General features: G+C 41.5%; 3 protein-coding genes across 13 annotated transcripts in view; 2 read left to right on the top strand and 1 right to left on the bottom strand.

The window, feature by feature from the left end:
• Positions 1 to 2,961, top strand: part of SEMA4G (semaphorin 4G) — a 104,805-nt gene extending 101,844 nt beyond the window's left edge. For all 10 annotated transcript variants that reach the window (XM_039361708.1, XM_039361711.1, XM_039361714.1 and 7 more), the window contains 2 exons: positions 1,063 to 1,124; positions 1,830 to 2,961. In XM_039361708.1, the coding sequence (XP_039217642.1) occupies positions 1,063 to 1,124; positions 1,830 to 2,677 (910 nt within the window). In that variant the 3' untranslated portion in view covers positions 2,678 to 2,961. The remainder of the gene's footprint in view (positions 1 to 1,062; positions 1,125 to 1,829) is intronic.
• A 3,666-nt stretch (positions 2,962 to 6,627) lies between these two features.
• Positions 6,628 to 9,352, bottom strand: MRPL43 (mitochondrial ribosomal protein L43). Its single transcript, XM_039361720.1, has 3 exons — positions 9,174 to 9,352; positions 7,745 to 7,851; positions 6,628 to 7,096 (listed from the first exon to the last, which is right to left on the bottom strand). The coding sequence occupies exons 1-3, from the start codon at positions 9,302 to 9,304 to the stop codon at positions 6,870 to 6,872; spliced, it is 465 nt and encodes a 154-aa protein (XP_039217654.1). The 5' UTR covers positions 9,305 to 9,352; the 3' UTR covers positions 6,628 to 6,869.
• A 71-nt stretch (positions 9,353 to 9,423) lies between these two features.
• On the top strand, positions 9,424 to 16,201 carry TWNK (twinkle mtDNA helicase). Of its 2 annotated transcripts, none has more exons than XM_039361719.1 (5): positions 9,424 to 9,549; positions 12,860 to 13,100; positions 14,178 to 14,285; positions 14,673 to 14,814; positions 14,935 to 16,201. In XM_039361719.1, exons 2-5 carry the CDS (start codon positions 12,916 to 12,918, stop codon positions 15,259 to 15,261), a joined length of 762 nt encoding a protein of 253 aa, XP_039217653.1. In that variant the 5' UTR covers positions 9,424 to 9,549; positions 12,860 to 12,915; the 3' UTR covers positions 15,262 to 16,201. The 2 variants fall into 2 exon arrangements, with proteins under 2 accessions (XP_039217653.1, XP_039217652.1); XM_039361718.1 differs by lacking the exon at positions 9,424 to 9,549 and adding an exon at positions 9,571 to 11,556.
• The last annotated feature ends 4,121 nt before the right edge of the window (positions 16,202 to 20,322 follow it).

Raw genomic sequence — 20,322 nt, forward strand, 5'->3', positions numbered from 1 at the left:
TGCTTTGGTGTTTGTTAAAACCTGGATTAGGTTTATCGTATTGAGAGCCGGTTGTAATTTCCAAGCAACGACAGTAAAGGACATAGTTGAAAAAAAGTAAAAGCATATTTATTATTATGGTTGGTCACAGAGTCAGTCAGATATTCAGACCAGATTTGGCATTTTTATCCATCTATCGAGTTCTTCCCAAGGACCTGAGATAGATAGATGTTGTTGTTTGATGGTATATTAATTAAATTTATAGGCTGCCCATCTCCCATTGATTCTGAGTAGTTTACACAAACAATAAAAAAACCCTGCAAAAACTACACAAAACAAAAGAACAATGATAGCAAAGAAAACAAACCCAGAAGGGAACAAAAAGGAGCATTAGTTGTCTTCTCCAAAGATCTGGGCAAAAGGCCTGGTCTTGAAGACATTTTGAAATACCAATAGGATTGGAGTTATTTGAATTTGGGGGGGGGAGGGGGGAGAGAACCTCATTCTAGAGGGCAGGTGCGGCTATAGAAAATGTACACTTCTGGCTCTGATAAGTGTCATTGTTTAATCAGTGGAACCTGGAGCACACAACCCAATTTCAGCTATAGAATATTCCTGTTACTATACAAAGCATATTAAAAATTTGCAAAAATTAAAGATCAAAAATGTAAGGCAGCTACTCATTAAACATTTATATAGCTCTTTAAATAAATATCTCTTTATCTATTTCTTTATAAAAAATATTGTGAGGTTAGGTTCAGTTTAGGTCTCCCCAGATAATGCATTCCTGAGGATCAGTATCTCATGTAGAAAATCTTAGCTTCGTCTAAGCTCTGAAGAGTTATTTTATGCTATTATTAGGTGCTTTCTGAATATTTAGATCTTTGAGATGAAATAAGAAATATTGGTTTTCTTATTGTGCATGTTGAAGTGCTGAGCAAGCGAGTATTTATATAAGTATGTATTAAAGAATCTGCCTGCATGCCAAAGAAATTTCACGTGAAATTTGCTGACTATTGCAGAGATTAAATATCTTCTAGCTGCTGTTTCCCAGCTGATCAGAGTCCTGCTTATTTTCAACAGGTCTCTGCTGATTCAGGATGTGCTGCATGGCAACATGGGCTGCTGGAATGATTCTGTGCAGGGTAAGGATGGTCAGTCTATTCCCTCCTTAGTCCCCTCTCCTTCCTAGTAGTTGAAAGAAAGATCCTTCAGAAGAGATCAACTGCTTCCTAATTCTTTTGGACAGAAAGAATTCCTTTTCTTCTCCTTTTGCAGACTTAGTATTCATAGATAATCAAATATAAACAGTATAAATATTTGTGCAATAATAAAATAAACACAAAAGCCCAATTTATCCATGCACAAACTGTAGCTACATTATTAAGGCAATCTGCATATAATTTTTAGCTTTATGAATTTCTTCTGCTTTCGAAAATAATTTCCTGGATCCTGCAAGCAAGTTCAGTGATGTGATAGAAGATAAAAATAGCACGTTGCTTAGACTCATGGGCATAGACCAACCCAGCCAAGGGAAAGAGGTCTTGGATGAAGCAGTTGTGATAATTCCTGACCTGAGCTTAAATATCTGATCTCTGCAAATTCTGTTCCCAGATTGTCTTTTCTTTCCTAAAAAGGCAAAGCACTTGGTTAATTTGTTTTTAAACCATATTTTCAGAGTTTTGAAGTTTTCATTCTTACCTGAGCACTTGGAATCTTACTTCCTTCAGATTGAGAGTCCCAAACCCCTCTTCCGTACTATTAAAGTGACACTGTGTGCTGACACTTGAATTATTATAACAGAAGTTGGATAGTGAGAGAGCCCTTGTCTGTTATTTTGTCTCTTACAGCTATGCTTGTGCGGAAGAACCGGACAGTGCCGCGTGGTGGTGATGTGCTCTTGCCTTGTGAACAAACATCCAACTTGGCACGGGCGACTTGGAGGGTGAATGGCACCAAAGTGCTTGCTGAGGATGGGCAAGGACATTTCCGCTTAGGCGTAGATGGATTGTTGGTGACAGACACACAGCTTGAATATAGTGGGGAATACCAGTGCTACGCTGAGGAGAATGGTCTGCAGGCCTTGGTAGCTACCTACGCTCTAACTGTGCTGCCCAAAGAACTGGGGCCACAGCAGCCCAGCACTCCAGCTCTCCCGTCTTGGCATTTGGCCAGAGATGATGCTGGGAACTTGAACTTTATCTACATTGTGATCATCACAGTGCTGAGTGGATTATGCTTCGTGCTCATTGTTGTGCTTTCCTATATCTGCTGCTTGCAGAGTCGTAGAGGCAAATATCAACTGGGGGGTCCCCAACCATCAAGTGTAGAACTGCAGACTGTTTCTTCAAATTGCCTGAGCAAAGGAAGGCAGGATGAAGAGGAGCTGAGCACCTATCCAGATGGCTGCCTTCAGATCATCCCCGGAGAAGCCCCTACCTTGTCACTGTCACCCAAAGTGACACCTCTGGCTCTCCCTCCTCCCCCTCCCCCTCTCCCTGCTGAGTTCACCAATGGCATTTCAACATTACCCAACATGCTGCGCAAAATGAATGGCAACAGCTACATGCTCCTGCGGCAGAACGAGGAGCCATGTACTTCACCGCTGTACAACTCTTTCACTGAGGAGCTGAGCAAAATTCTGGAGAAGCGGAAACACACCCAGCTGGTAGAAAAACTGGATGAGAGCTCTGTGTAAAGGGGGGGGGGAGAGAGTCCATGTGCTGAACTATTCTCTCTTGTCACTGCACAATTCCGCTCCCTCAGGCCAAAAAAACCAGTGTTAGGACTCAGCAACTACCTCCGGAGCGGCCCTCCGGAGCCGCCATAGACTCCGCACTCATTTCTTTTATCTTGTTATTGTCTTTTTTGTTGTTGCTGCTGTTGATTGTTTTGTTTTTCAATTGCTGTAAACAAAGAAATCTGTTTAAATGGGAATTATATTTATATAAAAGGCTGATCAATAAACAGGTGCCACAGAGATGTGTTGGGTTTGTCTGGTTGTCTCCTACTTCCTTCCATCATGAGGCATCTCTGAAAGTGCCATTAATTTCCTAACAAGAATCCTGCCAGCCAGGAGTCTTAGTAAGAAATGAAGGCTTAACTATGATTTTAAGAAATTGGTAGCAAAACTTTGATGAATTTTTTTTAATATGAGAACTGCATTTAAATTGTTCTTAAGGTGAATTGTGATCATGAATGGTGATAGAGAAATCCTCCTTAAATGTGATTTACCATGAATAACTTTAGGCATTATTGTTTTGTTCTCTATTTTGCACACTCAGTTTATACTTATAGTTGTTGACCAGAGTCAGCATAGTCAATGAATAGGTCATCTCTGATCTTTCTCTCAGTGGACTAGCCCACAAGGCCGGGAAAGAGAAGTACTGAGTATTGTAATTCAGCTACATCTAGAGGGCTGTAGGGCGCTCCCAGACAAGAGCAACTGGGGAATTATGCTACAAAGCCTGGTATTTAAATTCTAGTGGCCATAAAGTACATTTAAACAAACTTTATGCCCATTAAAGGTTAACTTACAAGTTTTGAATGGCACCTTTCTAAGACAGAGTAAAAGGTCAGAATTCATTTGTCATCATTTGTCTCAGAGCTACTTAGATAAATTTGGGTTACAGTACTTTTTTACTTATCTATATGAACTTTCTTCTGTTTCCTTCAAAGTGGAAAGCTTCTTTTATTCCTTCTCTCATTCATAGAAAAATATGTAAATTTTGAATTTAGTGGGGTGCAAGAATAGATGCTTACATCTTGATATTAAGGCATATCTTTTCTAAAATCTACCACACAGAATATTTTCTCAGTTGGATTTAGTATAATGAGAGAAAGAGTGACATTTGCCAAACTCTATGAGACAAAGCTGCTTATGCCTAATATAGAGCATGAGAACACTGAAGTATATTTTATTTATCTTCTTGGGTTAATATGTTGCTCTGCTTGATGGAGACTCAAAGTGGTTTACAAAATCGTCATCAGTAAAATGATAAAAAAAATTACACCAGACTGACAAAAGATGAAATATTTTTGTTTATTGATCACATTTAGGTACCACCTATCTCATTCTCAACATGGCAATGAATTAGAACTGCAATAAAAATTTCACCAAAGAAATAAACACCAATAAACGCTATAGCAAAGGGTCTCCTCCTTCACAATATTCCAGCCACCTTAAGAGTTTCTATGACACCACAACATGGTACAGTCTAAATGTGTTGGCTGTAGAATGCTCAAGAAACCATTCCCTGTACTTGCTATAAATATGGGGTTGTATTCTAACACATTTGGAAGGATGGTGAAAGACTTTCCCAAAACTATCCAAAAGTCATCTAGAGCTGCCTTTGTTCTAATATGAATGAGTGAGGATCTACATTATGGAGTGAGAAAAGAAGAATTTGCTAATGAAAAAGTGACTTCAATGATAGAAAGGAACATTTTATTTTCAATTTTGATCAAATCTAATCTGAATCAGAAATAATCTCTATCACTCCAGATATATAGGGTGGTGTTAGGATTTCTAAGACATCAATATGAGCATTTAAGAATACCATTATTGTGATAATCATGTTTTTGATGGTCTTTTCTACATACCATTTGACGTAGATACTTCAATATATGCTGTAGTTTACTTGCTCCAGCTATATTTAAGATATCTCTAAGAAACTCATTAATAGCTCTTGTTTTGTTCAGCTCACTCAAAAATTGCTTAAAGTATTTATGGCCACATTAAACTTTTCTGTTATGTTACTTAATGATAATGTGTACAGCTAAAGACCATACAACGGTATTTTTGTACTGCAACTTTGTTAAAGACCATCTGAATGAAACCTTAACAATCAGCTTGAAGATCTTAGAGCAGGAGTCTTTAAACTTGGCCCTTTTATGACTTCATCTCCCAGAATCATAAAAAGGCCAAGTTTTAAGACCCCTGTCTTAGAGCATCCAAAACACTGACAGCAAAAGTTACCGAGTATAGTTTCCATGATGGAAAAATGGCGAGCTTCAAAATGTCTTCACTTCTGTTGCAGCTACAATGGAAATGTTACCACCCTGCAACTTAATCAGGAAGTATTGATACCTTTCTTTTACAAAAAAATAAAAATACTTCATCTCTTTCTTCCTTTCTTGTATGAGCAGACCACTAAATTCTTCCCTTAAAGTACTTTAAAAGTACTTCTTTCAAATTGACAATAATCCTTTCAAAACAAGCCTACCAAACTCTATTATATTCTAAAGTACCAGGTCATAGATTTATATAAGCATATTGATATTTTGATATATATAATATACTCTACTGATCCTCCCCATTGCTTTTCATTCTTCTATCTCTAGTCTTGAAGTTCATCTCACTCCAACCTCACAATCTACTCAGGTTCTCTGGATAGTGAGGAATTTTTGTCCCCTTATAAAAAGGGGGGATCTGCATTTACTCAACTAAGCATTTCAAGAAATCCTTTTGGAATTAGTCAGTCCTGCTCACCAGTGAAAATCTGATGCCAACCACAGACCATCACTTGATCTGGTAGAGAACTGAGAGATTATCTGGCATCTAAAAGATGTAGCAAATATAGAAGTCTGTACATTTCATGTTTCTGTAATCATACCGATACTTTTTAAAAAAATATATAAAAAGGTTTTTACTAATTTAGGTTTGATAATACATGTCAGCCTTTAAGAACAAATAATAGTGGCTTTGACATAAACCCTATTCTGACATTTTCCTTAGTAAACATATTGATAATTTCTTAAAGGGCAAATTGTTCAATAGAAAATTCACTAAATAATCTGAATAAATTGGGGCCAACAATACAAATTTGTGGGAGTTTGTTTCACCAACTGAATCTTACGCTCAAATTGATGCTGCAATTGTTGATTGCAACACCAAGATATACAGTATATTGAAGCAAGTGTATATTGAACCCTCACAAATGTGTGAGTTCAGTTCTACTTTAGTCTTCAAAGCCAGCTGAGTGACTTTGGGCCAGTCACTCTCAGCCCACTTCACAGGATTGTTGTGGGGGAAATAGGAGGAGGAATGTTATCTGGGTTATGTTCATCACCTTTAGTTATTTCTAAAAATAAAAAAGGGATTTACATATATATATTTATCTAGCAATGACTCCTCTTCCCATGTTAAGTCTATTTAGGCTTCTGTACAAAATGTTTTGCACAAGCCTTCTCTCAAATAGCCTAGTTGAAATTATACTTGGTTTTAAAAATACTAAGCAACACGGTGTATTTCACCTGGAAACAAATTGGTAGTCAATGCAAAAATTGTAGCCCAAATACATTCTTTGAATCTTTTCAGACTTTCTAGACTCTTGAGTACTATTTTCTAAACCATGCAAAAAGACAGCCTCATGTATAATGCGTTACATGAATCAAGCCTAGGAGTTACTGGTATATACACTTACAGTCACTTTCTTCAGGAAAAGACACAGTTGGTTTGTTAATTGGAGTTAATAAAAGATCTACTTCAATCTGAGAAACCTGGAAAAGAGTGTTCAAAACAGGAACCATGAACCCCTTGCAATAAGCCTACCTGTATCTTAAAATTAACTGTTAAGTAGGGAAGAAAGGTCCCATGGATTGCAAGCTTCCCATCTCTGGTCTAAAGAAATGATGAGCCAGTGTAAGTTAGGTTTCATCCTTTATTTTCAGTAAGAATTAAACTGCAAAGTACAATGGGAAGAAGGCTACTAGCATATCCATGCAGGTCCAGAACTGCCCAATAGTAGAATTTATTTAGAAATAGTTCATTTTGCAGCCACAAGTCAGTCACTTCCCTTCAGTATCCACTTTCTTAGGTAAGGAAGGAAGCAAATAATGATTTCTTGCGTGCAGGAGATCCTCATGTTCATAAGCTATACAGCATAGCTTTATTTTTCCAGTGACTGGAGTCTGGCTCCTATGGTTTGCACATTGAGCACACTGGGCTTATTTGTGAAAGGATGCCACTGGCCTTGGATACTGGGGTTATCTGTATGGTAAGGTTTTCGGATACGAATAATTTCTAGGCCAGACTGGTTGGCCATCTTTTGGACGATATCTGCAATCTCTTCTACTGTCTTGCTGGTTAAAGGCTCCTCCTTCACAGTTCCATTCACTAGAAAGAAAACTTATGTAAAAACTTGTTCCATCTTAGAAGACACGTTTGTCTGGATAGCTAGGTTTTCCAATTCCTCAATCTCTGTAATTTTACATTTTAATGATGTAAACTAGCTTGTTTGGAATTTCTAATAAAGATACAGTCATTTCTACTTAATTATTTCTATCAAGGTGTTCTTCAGACTGCAGCTCACAATATTGTTTTCTTGCAGGGTCAGAAGACCTGCTGTCTTAGAATATTGGGAATTCCAGTCTTAATATATCTGTCATATTGGGGATAGGTAGAATAGATAGTAATAGATAGAAGCCAAGCTTTACTGACGACTGTTTTTCAAGAAAATGAAGGTCTCTGTACTTACATAAACTTATTGAAAGAACACCCATATGCTTGATTTATTTACTTAGTTTTCCATATTTATAATCCTTCTGCCCACACTGGCTTAACATGACACTCAAATTTTCATTGAAACAATTAGATCACTTCAACTCATAAGGCTTGGATAAAGAGAAAACCATCTTGACTATGTTTTAAGAGGGAGCTGAGCAACCTCCTAAAAGATTATAAGGAGCAGATTTCTTGGGTAATAGCAGTAAAAAACAGATTATTCTCTATTTGGTTTTTTTCTGTACTACATTCCATACTCACAGTATTCAGCAACCAATGTGGGGATCCTGCAGTTCTTTGGGTTTACATAAACCACAACCCCAGGATTCTGCCTTGCAAAGTCCACTATCTTTTCTTCAACGTATTCTCTACAACCAGACAAAAAATATTTGCATTGAGGAGTTTAAAAAATACACTTAAATCAAGCAAGGGATTACATTGCTGAAGCAATGAAGTCTACTTGGACATAGGACTTTTCTATAAAATTATTTTGATTGGAGAACCCCCTTAAGAGAAAAGTCCACCAAATCCAGCACTAGTGGAAGCAGGCAAAGAGGGAGACCCGAGTGACAGGTATTCTGCATCATAGTATAAATGAACCAAGTTATATAAATAATTTCATTTGTTAAAAAAAATAATGTACCAGATGCCTATATTTAGAGTAAGCATTTCACAAACTTGTACAGGAGACTTAACAGTACAAATAATTTACTGAATATTAGATTGTCTAGCTTTTATTTGTGAATTTTGGCCATGATTGTTCAATCCTGCCTTTACTGAAAATACCTTTAATTGCTGTATGAAAATAATTTAGATTGGGTCAAGTGAAGAACAGAATATAGCAATATTGTCCAGTTCTATTACATGTTGGGATCAAAGATATTACTTTGGATGCTAATATTAAATCAAACAGGGAGGGAGAAAAACAGGAGCTGCAATATAAGTAAAATACTTATACAATTAACTGGAGCTGTGGCTTAGCCATTGTGGCACAGAATGGAGGCCAGGGCTTCCCCTTCTTGTTCCTAAGAAGCTAGGAGTCAATGTCAAACATCAGGAAGGAGGAAGCAAATAACAGATAACAGAGTTGGAAGGGACCTTGGAGGTCTTCTGGTCCAACCCCCTGCTCAAGCAGGAGACCATATACCATTTCAGACAAATGGTTGTCCAATCTCTTCTTAAAAACTTCCAGTGATGGAGTATGCACAACTTCTGGAGGTAAGTCATTTCACTGATTGTTTTCACTATCAGGAAATTTCTCCTTAGTTCTTGGTTGCTTTTCTCCTGGATTAGTTTCCATCCATCACTTCTTGTCCCGCATTCGGGTGCTTTGGAGAATAGGTTGGACCCCTCTTCTTTATGACACCCCTCAAATATTGCAACACTGCTATCATGTCACCCCGTAGTCCTTCTTTTCGCTAGACTAGACATACCCAATTCCTGCAACCGTTCTTCATCTACGACTACGTTTTAGTCTCCAGCCCCCTAATCATCTTTATTGTCTCACTTTAACACAGGAGTCTCCAACCTTGGCAACTTTTAAGACTTGTGGACTTCAACACAAGTCTTAAAAGTTGGAGACCCCTGCTTTAACACCTGCACTGCTTAACAATGAATCCGGACCGTTCCGAAGCTTTGCAGACATACGGGCCCGGCTGCCCGCCTGCTGCAGCGCCTCTCTTCTCCCCACCTGGCGCCCAGCGAGTTCGACAAGTGCTGGCTGACCGTCAGGGTGATGCGCTGCAGCTGACACACATAGCGGCCCACGCCGTTCCGCAGGACACTAGCCAAGAAGCGGCTCGGGGTACCCCGGCCGGTCATCGTCGGTGGCAACGCAACGCACACCGGAACTCAGAAGCGGAACAGGAAGTGAAGCAGGAAGCAACAGAGTTGGCGCCTGTCTAGCATACAGTCTCTCTCTCTCTCTCTCTCTCTCTCTCTCTCTCTCTCTTTTTGTGCCAGTCGAACGGCAATTGTTTTTAAAGCCTCCTCCACCTTTTCTGCGAGATAATAATTCGCAAGAAATGTAGAGAAATTCCAGGTTTTTCCGTCGCAGAAGTTGCCTGGTATGTTGCTTCCACCTTATTCCCGCAAGACAAAAGAAAATTATTGGGGTGTCAGCATCTATTTTAAAATTGCAATGTAACATAGTTTGCATGATGCATAGTTTGTATGATGCACAAATAGAAACCGCCAGGAAGGATTTGCATGTGTGGCTGAGGTTAGGTTATGACGGTCTTAATAAGGCTGCAACAATGTCCAGACACCAACAGCTCTAACTCTTTGTTGCGGCCTTCGAATTTCTGCAATTTGGGCCTGAAAGTCAGAAAACGCTCTTGCAACAAGACGAGCAGGGGAGAGGCGTATTATCTCTACGGTGCGAAGTCTGTATGTTCCGCCGAGCCGGTCGTTTGTTTCCGGGTTGATTCCTGTCCCCGCCTCTCTGGGAAGTGTTGGTTTTGAAGGAAGATCATGGCGTGCTTTCTGGAACAGCACGTGGGGAACCGATCCCCTGATGTGGAGCTAGACGCGGGGGCCAAGCTGTGCGGTCAGGCTGCGGCCGGAGGGGAGGCCTTTTAGCAGGACAGACAGCGCTGGCTGGAGAGAGGCGGGCGGTCTGGATGTGGGCAGCTTCACCGCAAGCTGGAAGGAGGGCAGCGGCATAGAAGGCTCTTAAGGGGAGGTGCAATTTAGGAAAGGCAGGCTCTCGCTTCTCGGAGGGTGGAAAGCGTTTCTTAAGGAGAAAAAAGGGCTTTCCACGGGGCGGCAGTCGGGGCACTGAGGAGACCGCATTGTAGGGTCGTAGAGCGAGGAGGTCCCAGGGTGATCCCATGAAGGAGCTAAGAGGAGGGACGTTGCAGACACGGGTAAAATGTTCTCTGTGACGTCACGGGTTCTCTTGCGTCACCGGTGCCTTCCACGTAAGTGGATGCTTGTTGGGAGCGCTCCTTGTAAGCACTACAAAAAGGAAAAGCTTCCGCCCGTGCAGGACCCGATTCCTCCTGCCTCGGTCACGGAGATCCGGCAGTACCTCAAAACGCAGAAAATCCCATTTCACGATGGCTACAGTTGCATTCATGTGCCCAGTATTTTTGTGAAGGATAAACAGCAGCTTCGCCATAATTACAGCCTCTTTATTGATAAGACTACCGGTCAGTTTATCTGCACGGCCACACTGGTCGAAGGGAATTGGCAAGATTTCCAGGCTAATGTAGAGCTGCAGGATAAAGGGCTAACTTTAAGTGATAGGCACAGTATTAATGAGCAAAATGACCAAAGTGGGGAGGATGCTAGGCATATATGGGACCGAGCTTTGCCTCTTTGGGAATTGCTGGATGAACAGGAGACAAAGGAAGTCAAGGCTATGTTTGGCATTTCCAGTGTGTCAAATATCACCCTCAAACACTTTGGGGTGCGTTTTCTTCGGACCGCTCAAGCATTGGTCTTCCCATGGTTCAGTCCTTCTGGCACCAGCTTGAAGGGATTAAAACTTCTCAGAGCTGAGCACCAAGGAGATAGAGTACACCATGTAGAGAATATGTTGCCTCGTCCGAATGTCTATCACAATCTCTTTGGTTTGCCTCTGATCAGTCGGCGTGATACAGAAGTGGTATTGACTGGCCGAGAGTTGGATGCTTTGGTGTTGCATCAAGTCACTGGTTTACCCACCCTGGCTTTGCCTCGTGGGATTTCTTGTCTCCCCCCAGCCTTACTTCCCTACTTAGAACAGTTTAAAAGGATTACTTTATGGTTAGGAGAGGATCTCCGATCCTGGGAATCTGCTAAACATTTTGCACGTAAGCTAAATCCTAAGCGTTGTTATTTGGTGCGACCAAGTGACCAGCAGCGTCGACCTTTAGAAGCTTTTAGCAATGGTATGAATCTTACCAAGATTCTACGCTCAGCTCTACCAGCTGGCCACAAGTCTATAATTTCATTTTGTCAACTGCGAGAAGAGGTGTATGGGGAGCTGGTCAATGTAGATCAAGTGGCCGGAGTCAAATGGGCTCGTTTCCCAGAACTGAGCAAACTTCTCAAAGGCCACCGCAAAGGAGAGCTCACTGTTTTCACAGGTGAGTGTATATTTTATTTACTTATGTATTTATGTCCTGCTTTTATTATTTTTATAAATAACTCAAGGCAACAATATATTGCTTTTTTCCTTTCATCCTTCCTCCAACAGCATATGTAATCATTAAAATATTTGCTGCAATGTTCTTGAGCTGTTTGTCATATTTTGGCTTACTTGTCAGATATAGCTTATGATCTGAAAACCAGTTTGTCATGGTTTTCTGCTCCCGTACAATATTTTTGTCTGGAGAAGAACAATTTACTTAATAAAGTGATTATTACTAGAAACAAAAGGGAGGAGGCATTGGAGATGTCTAAAATACATTTATTTTCTGTGCTCCTTTTTCTTAAGTTAAATTGTGCATGTTTCCAATTGAAGGGTCCTTGGTGCTCTCTCAGCTTGTTTGTTTTCTGCAGATGGTTCATTACCCTAACTAGGTAACATCAGTACTAAGGTACTAAGGAGTGCTGTTTGCTGTCAGTTTATATTTTGGTGCCTTGCCTGTCTGTCTGGGTGGGGGCAATCTTAAGGATTCTTTGATTGAGCTGTTTACTAATGGCTCTTTGGCAGTTACTTGATTGTTGGTCTGAAGTTGACCTTAGAGTTAATCTATGCTGATCTGAGTGCTGATTACTGCTGAAGAGGTGCTGGAGACTTTTTCTTTTTGGGGCTGGTTGATTGTCTCTTTTGCATAGTTGTTAATATCTATGTGTCTATTGATGGCTGATTTGTCAGAGTGCCAGGCTTCTAGAGATTTCCTGGCATTTTTGGATTTGGCCTAGTCTAGGATTGTCACATTTTTCCCAATTGAAACTATGGTTAAATCTGCCTATATGTTGTGAAATTAAAGAATTTTTGTCATGCCTTTTTACTGCCAGTTGGCATTCATGGATGCATTCTGCCAGACTTGTTCCTGCATGTTTTCAATTCTGGCAAAAGTGAAGATGAAAGTAAATGAGATTCTGACTTACTGCAATTCTGTGATTCTGTATGCACTGTTCAACAAAAGCGATCTATGGGAGATTTGATCTATATCTGCAAGCATGATTTTTATTACATTACTAAATAGTGGTCAAATCATCTGTTGTAATGGGTAAGTGGGATGTTACATTCAATGGGAAAAATATTGTGTTGTGACATAGTTCCCCATTTGCATTTCTTAACCACAGAGAACCTAGGAGTAGCCAATGCAGCTACCCATCAAAGGAAAGGACATGTCAGTTTGTTCCAGGTGAAACCAAATTCTACATAAGTTGGATCAAACTGCCTTTCTTACTAATTGTGCCTTTGTCTTTCTGGATCAGGTCCAACAGGCAGTGGGAAGACCACTTTCATAAGTGAATATGCCCTGGATCTCTGCATGCAAGGGGTTAATACATTATGGGGCAGCTTTGAGATCCACAATGTACGTTTGGCCAAGATCATGCTTACTCAATTTGCCATGGAAAAACTGGATGAGCAACTGGAAAAATATGATGAGTGGGCAGACAAATTTGAGGATCTTCCACTTCACTTCATGATCTTCTACGGACAACAGAACATCAAGTAAAATTTGTGGTAGCAGCTTTCTACTTGTATATCATGGGTTATTGCTTTTTTATGAGACAGTAGAGGTGAAACAGTGCTATAATTAATGTAATGCTGAATTTGCAGTTTTAATTATGTTTAATTGGCAGGAAATATCCATAATTCCGAAAGAAATACAGTGGTACCTGGCTATTCATTGTTAATTGGTTTTGGGAGGCGCAACGAGTACTAAAAATAACGAGTGCCAAGCAAACATGTGACCCTTTATTTTTGCTGGGAAGGACTTCCTGTCTGTCCCTTTTCCTATGTCACTGACCTGCTCACCATGGCCAACTTTCTGTCCATTTCCTCCCTTTTCCTATCACAGCATGTTGAATACCATTTTGCATCAAATATGTCGAGTACCAATTTGATGAATTTTGAAGCAATTGAGTACCGAAATACTACTGTATACATATCCTTGAAAAAAATATGTTGCAATATTTGGTAGTAAGGCCAAAGTAAGACTAAATTAACTAGCTCTATGTAATGTTTGTTAGTCTGGAAATTGCATCCCCTTACTTTGCTAAACCATCATTATGTCCTCATTTTGGATAAGACAGTATGATAGAAAATCCACAGATCATTCTAGTACAGATTCAGTGGTGAGTGTTACAAAGCACCCTTTGCCTGGCAAATATTGAGATTGGTCTCAAATTATATAGTGAGTACACTATTTTACATTAGGGCAATTGGTTCCCCTTAGATATGCAATATCATGTGGTTTCCTTTAATGCAGGATACAAATTGTATATCGCAATGTGTAAAGGAATATTTCAGAGAAGTTCTTTAGCTCCTCATTCTTTGTTCTGATTGCTATTAATAAAATTATTTTTCCTAGGATTCTGAGGGTTTTAAGATAACTTATTTAGTCATTAATTTTATAAATGTATTTGTTGCTCTGAATTAATTGAGACTGCGGACATGTTTTAATCTGCAGCAAATTTTTCTGTTTAAAAACTCCTCATTTGAAATTGATCTGATCTCTCCCTAGCTAGGAATGGCAAAGTAAAGTAACCTCTACACGTGTGTAACTTTGATAATTTTTTCTTGCAGGACAGTAATTGATACCATGCTCCATGCTGTGTACATGTATGATATTACTCATGTTGTCATTGATAATCTCCAGTTTATGATGGGCCAGGAGCAACTCAGTATAGACCGGTAATCCTCTCATTTCATGTTTCCTTAGCATAGAATCACACTTTACAACATTATTCCTTTTCTTTTGCTCTGTCCACCACATTTTGCAAGCTGCCTTGAGAGACATGAGAAGAGAATGTGCAAATCCCATGATCCTGTTTCCAGATGCTTATTCATAGTTAAACATTTGCTCAGGATCATTATGCCTGTTCTGACCTAAATTGACATAGCTTTTAATGCCATCACTTTTCAGGGTGTGTACTAAAGATGAGTGTTAAATACCTGCTTTGTACACTCTTGTCAATTTAACACTGTTTGTTCACCGAGAAAGACAAACACATTTTTTTCAGATAATCCATGAACTTCTACAGCAATTTGTGTTATTTATACTGCCCTATTGCTTCCCAGGCTTGCCCTCCAAGACTACATTGTGGGTACCTTCCGAAAATTTGCTACAGACAACAACTGCCATGTAACTCTGATCATTCATCCCCGGAAGGAAGATGAAGAAAGAGAGCTGCAAACATCTTCCATTTTTGGATCTGCAAAGGTAAATCCTTCTTGGTAAAGTTTTCCAAGGAACTAGGCAAATTCCCACACATCCACCATCCAGTCAGTCAATCCTTCTGTCTGCCCTGTTCTACTCATAGTGTTTTGCTTTCTGTTGCAGGCCAGCCAGGAGGCTGACAATGTGTTGATCCTGCAGGATAGGAAATTAACCTCAGGACCAGGCAGGCGCTACCTACAGGTCTCCAAGAATCGCTTTGATGGAGATGTGGGAATTTTCCCCATGGAATTCAACAAAACTTGCCTTACATTCTCTAACCCTGTCAAAAGCAAAACTAGGGTAAAGAAAGTAAAAGAAGATAATGATGAACCGCTACAAAAACCTGTAGCAGCTGTTGAAGTTCCAAAGAAGCAACGCTCCCAGAAACAATCCAATAAGAGCACAAAACCTGCCTTAAATGTATCACCTGATGAACCCAACAAGCCATAAGGACTTGAATTTTATTCAGGAAGGATTCACAACCAGCAGGATCACTATGGTTCATTTGATTATAGGAATAATCGGTCTAATCCTAAAGGCATCGGTCAAGTTCTTTTTGCACAGTTGCAGCTTTGTTTCATTGGAACCAATTGCAGGAGAGATCTGGGAGCAGTAGCAGGATTTATAGCACTGTTTATTATTAAGAAATAATCTGAAAAGAAACTTGGATTGTTTCCCCAGGCTATCCAGAATAGAGAGCAGATCTAGTGAGTACAGCAGAACACTGTATGTTCAGCTGCACATAAAGTGGGGTATGTGCAAGGAAAAGTTGTGTTTGTGTTAGAGATACATAATGTCTACTTGCAACAAGGAATGAATAATATAGTTGCAGGGAACACTGGTGTATGTAAGTTGTCTTCTGCAGTTCCTATATGTACATGGGGATGCAGTCAAGGCTCCCTACAAGCTAGCGTGATAAATCATGGTGTGGAATCTCAAATGCTAATTGGATCCTCTAGTACTCTACACAATGACGGGTGGATAGATTAAAATTTCCTGATCCGGAGAACTGAGTGATAAAATTAGAAAGCTTAAAAGGGAGATGCACATGCCCATGTACCTGTAAGGGGGCTATGGAAAAATCATTAAGAAAAGTAATGCAGTTTTATTCAAAAAGCATTTCTATACTTTTAATGATTTCCACGTTGATTTTAGTTAACATTTTATATCAATTATCCTGGCTTTATTTCCTGACCCAGCCTTCAGTGGTTTGCAGTAAGAAATTTATATTCAGTGTACTTCCTGCTTAGGAAAATTTGTATTGAAAAAGAGACTTAGGGTGTTTTGTTTCCATTGTACACGAAAAAAAAGGAAAACATTGTTTTTTTAAATGATAAATGAGCAGGATGAAAGACTTTAATAGGAAAATAAAGAGTCTTATTCTGTCAAATTGTTTAGATTTAGTATTTATGAGACTGAGGAGGATGCGTTAATCCTTGTAGATTGAGACTTGATATGACATCTTTAGGTGATGTCATCCTTTCTTAGTCGTGTTCACTACAGTGCTAGAAGTGCAAAACCACAAAGTTTTGGGTTTGTTGTAAATATTCCAGTGCAGTGGTTCTCAACCTGTGGGTTGCAACCCTTTTGGGGGTCGCATGAGCCTTTCACAGGGGTCGCCTAAGACCATCAGAAAAAATATTTCCAATGGTCTTGGGCAGGGCTTGTCAACCGCCTTCTCTCCCTCCCCCCCACTGCTCCACCTCACTTGTTTGTGGAAAATATGCCGCTTGTTGGCAGTCTGCACGAACTCTACCAAATGTGCCCTGCAGGGGGCGCATGAAGAGCACAGGCGCAGAGCAAGGCCCCGCCCTTTCCAGAGACTCATTGTGCAGCAACCGGATTGACATCTTCTCGTGCATGCAGGTCAGTGAAGGGGAGGCCGCCGCAGCACCCAACTCCTGCGCCTGTCAGCTGGCGACCCCCGAACTTGCACTTGTCAGCCGGGAGGTCTGGCGACAGCCGCCAGTCTCCTTTGCCACCCCGCCTGTCCTCAACTCCTCCGCCCATTCATGTCGAGCCCGCCGGGGCTTGACAGGGAGAGAGGGAGGGAAGGAGGAAGGGACTCCTCCTCCTCTCCTAAGCTTCAAAGCACAATCGGCTTCCCAAGGGTGCCACAATCCTCACAAAAGTGGGGGAGGGGGGAGAAGCAAAGGGGGCGAGAAAGCTCGCGGCGGGCTTGAAGCAGCACCTGTCATCGTTGGTGACGAGAAATTCCCCACAAGCCCAGGGAAGAGGTGGAGAAAAAGAGCCCCCTTTGAGAGGAAACCGCCACCACCTTCTCCTTGGCTTTGCGTTCTTCTGTTTTTTGGCAGCCAGGCTGACAAGCCTTTCCTGGCTGGAACTTCCTTTCCTTCCCTCCTTCTTGGTCTCTTCCTCCTTCCCTCCCTCTCTCCCCTTGTCCCTTCCTTCCTTCCTTCCTTCCTTCCTTCCTTCCCTTCGCCTCCCTTTGTTCCTCCTTCCCTCCCTCTTTCCCCTTGTCCTTCCCTTCCTTCCTTCCTTCCTTCCTTCCTTCCTTCCTTCCTTCCTTCCTTCCTTCCTTCCTTCCTTCCTTCCTTCCTTCCTTCCTTCCTTTACTTCGCCTCCCTCTTTGTCCCTCCTTTCCTCCCTCTTTCCCCTTGTCCCTTCCACCCTTCCTTCCTTCCCTCTTGTCCAGGATCGGGGTGAACCTCTACAGCTGATCCGCGCTTTTGCAGAGTAGCTAAGAAGCAGGTCAGCTGTAGCAGCTCTCCTTGGCTTCTACCCAGCAAAGTTGCTCGAGCTTTGCTAGCTTGCTAATTTAGCCAACGCGCGAATCAGCTGTAGCCCGGCATTGATTCTGGGGCTTCTGCTAACTTAGCAAGTGGCTTGTTTTCTGGCGAAGCTGAGCAAGTGAGCTGGGCAGAGCTCTCCTCTGCCTCTGGCAGCCATCCCCCTCCCCTTGTTCCTTCCTGGGCACGGAGGAGGGGAGGAAGGAAGGGACGAAGAGGGAGGGAAGTAAGGGACAAAGAGAAGGAAGGAAGGAAGGAACAATGAAAGGGAGGGAAGGAAGGAAGGGACAAAGAAGGAAGGAAAGGAAGGAAGGAAGGAAGGAAGGGACAATGGGAGAGGGAGGGAAGGAGGAAGAGACTAAGAAGGAGGTGAAGGAAAGGAAGGAAAGAAGGAAGGGACAATGGGAAAGGGAGGGAAGGAGGAAGAGACTAAAGGAGGTGAAGGAAAGGAAGGAAAGAAGGAAGGGACAATGGGAAAGGGAGGGAAGGAGGAAGAGACTAAGGGAGGTGAAGGAAAGAAGGAAGGGACAATGGTAGGGAGGGAAGGAGGAAGAGACTAAGAAGGAGGTGAAGGAAAGGAAGGAAAGAAGGAAGGGACAATGGGAAAGAGGGAGGGAAGGCGGAAGAGACTAAGGGAGGTGAAGGAAAGAAAAAGAAGGAAGGGACAAAGGGAGAGGGAGGGAAGGAGAAAGAGACTAAGGGAGGTGAAGAAAAGGAAGAAAAGAAGGAAGGAAGGGACAAGGGGAGAGAAGGGAGGAAGGAAGGCAGGCACCCACCCCACTCCCAACCCAGAGACCCACAGATTTCCCCCCCCCCACAGGCACTCTGCAACCTGAGTGATCAGCTGGCCATGCCCCCTGGCCATTGATCACATGACCCTGGGACACTGAACGTCATAAGTATGAATCAGTTGTCAAGCATCCGAATGTAAATCACATAATCCTGGGGATGCTGCAACAATCATAAGTGTGAAAAATGACCATAATTCGCTTTTTCAGTGCTGTTGTAACTTCAAACAGTCACTAAACGAATTGTTCTAAGTCGAGGATTACCTAGGGATAGATTGGGAACTCATCAAATTTGCAGACGACACCAAGCTGGCAGGAATAGCCAACACTCCAGAAGACAGGCTTAAGATACAGAAGGATCTGGACAGACTTGAACACTGGGCACTAACTAACAAAATGAAATTCAATGGTGAAAAAAAGCAAGGTTCTACATTTAGGCAAGAAAAACCAAATGCACAAGTACAGCATAGGTGGCACCATGCTCAATAGTAGTAACTGTGAGAGGGACCTCGGAGTCCTAGTAGACAATCACTTAAATATGAGCCAGCAGTGTGCTGCAGCTGCAAAAAAGGCCAACACAGTGCTAGGCTGCATTAACAGAGGGATAGAATCAAGATCACGTGAAGTATTAATACCACTCTTCAATGCCTTGGTAAGGCCACACTTGGAATACTGCACCCAGTTTTGGTCACCACGATGTAAAAAAGATGTTGAGACTCTAGAAAGAGTACAGAGAAGAGCAACAAAGATGATTAGGGGACTGGAGGCTAAAACATATAAGGAACGGTTGCTAGAATTGGGAATGTCTAGTTTAACGAAGAGAAGGACAAGGGGGGACATGATAGCAGTATTCCAATATCTCAGGGGCTGCCATAAAGAAAAGGGAATTAAGCTATTTTCCAAAGCACCTGAAGGCAGGACAAGAAGCAACGGGTGGAAACTCATCAAGGAGAGAAGCAACCTAGAACTAAGGAGAAACTTCCTGACAGTGAGAACAATTAATCAGTGGAACAGCGTGCCTCCAGAAGCAGTAAATGCTCCACCACTGGAAGTTTTTAAGAAGAGACTGGACAGCCACTTGTCCGAAATGGTGTAGGGTTTCCTGCCCGAGCAGGGGGTTGGACTAGATGACCTCCAAGGTCCCTTCCAACTTTACTACTATTATTATTATTACTATTATACTTTCCCATTTTTTCCTTTTCTTTTTTTGGTCAAGTTTTTGATACCCCCCCCCGGCCAGCTGGATGGGGGGTTGGGGGGGTCACCAGAACATGAAGAACTGTATTAAGGGGTCGCGGCATTAAGAAGGTTGAGAACCACTGTTCCAGTGCACATGTGCAGCATAATGCATCATTTATTTCATTTTTATACAGTTGCATTAGCAGAGATGTGATATTCCTTCTGTTCTCCACCAGAGGTCAGCCTGACTTAGATTTTCACTTGTCTTTTCCACTTGAGGGCATTTCTTCTGATTTCCATGCTAACACATAAGTTCATTTCTACAGTCTCAAAAATTGAAGACTGATACATTGGGGGGAGGCTGCTTACAGTATATATAAGATTCACTAAATTTATACAAGTAAATATTAAATAGAGTAAAGTAGAGTAAAACTGGAAGGGACCTTGGAGGTCTTCTAGTCTAACCCCCTGCTCAAGCAGGAGAACCTATACCATCTCTGACAAGTGGCTGTCTAGTCTCTTCTTTAAAATCTCCAGTGATGGACTGCCCACGATTTCTGGAGGCAAGCTGTTCCACTGGTTAATTGTCCTCACTGTCAGGAAGTTTCTCAATTCCAGGTTGCTTTTCTCTTTGATCAGTTTCCAACCATTGTTTCTTGTCCTGCCCTCTGGTACTTTGGTGAATAATGTGACCTCCCTCTTCTTTGTGGCAGTCTCTCAAATACTGGAATAGTGCTATCATGTCTCCCTTATTTCTTCTTTTCTTTAGATTAGCCAAACTTAAGTCCTGCAGC

The sequence above is a fragment of the Crotalus tigris genome, unplaced genomic scaffold (assembly GCF_016545835.1).
Source record: "Crotalus tigris isolate CLP2741 ecotype Arizona unplaced genomic scaffold, ASM1654583v1 scf7180000019328.220996217465:2438092, whole genome shotgun sequence".
Classification (NCBI taxonomy): Eukaryota; Metazoa; Chordata; class Lepidosauria; order Squamata; family Viperidae; genus Crotalus; species Crotalus tigris.

Coding starts and splice junctions, on each gene's coding strand:
- MRPL43 (XM_039361720.1), bottom strand. CDS start 9,304: ATGACCGGCCGGGGTACCCCGAGCCGCTTCTTGGCTAGTGTCCTGCGG. Junction 7,852..9,173: donor TCGAACTCGCTGGGCGCCAG/GTGGGGAGAAGA, acceptor GTCTGGTTGTAG/AGAATACGTTGAAGAAAAGA. Junction 7,097..7,744: donor CACATTGGTTGCTGAATACT/GTGAGTATGGAA, acceptor TTTTCTTTCTAG/TGAATGGAACTGTGAAGGAG.
- TWNK (XM_039361718.1), top strand. CDS start 10,356: ATGTTCTCTGTGACGTCACGGGTTCTCTTGCGTCACCGGTGCCTTCCA. Junction 13,101..14,177: donor TACGGACAACAGAACATCAA/GTAAAATTTGTG, acceptor TTTTTCTTGCAG/GACAGTAATTGATACCATGC. Junction 14,815..14,934: donor CCATTTTTGGATCTGCAAAG/GTAAATCCTTCT, acceptor TTTCTGTTGCAG/GCCAGCCAGGAGGCTGACAA.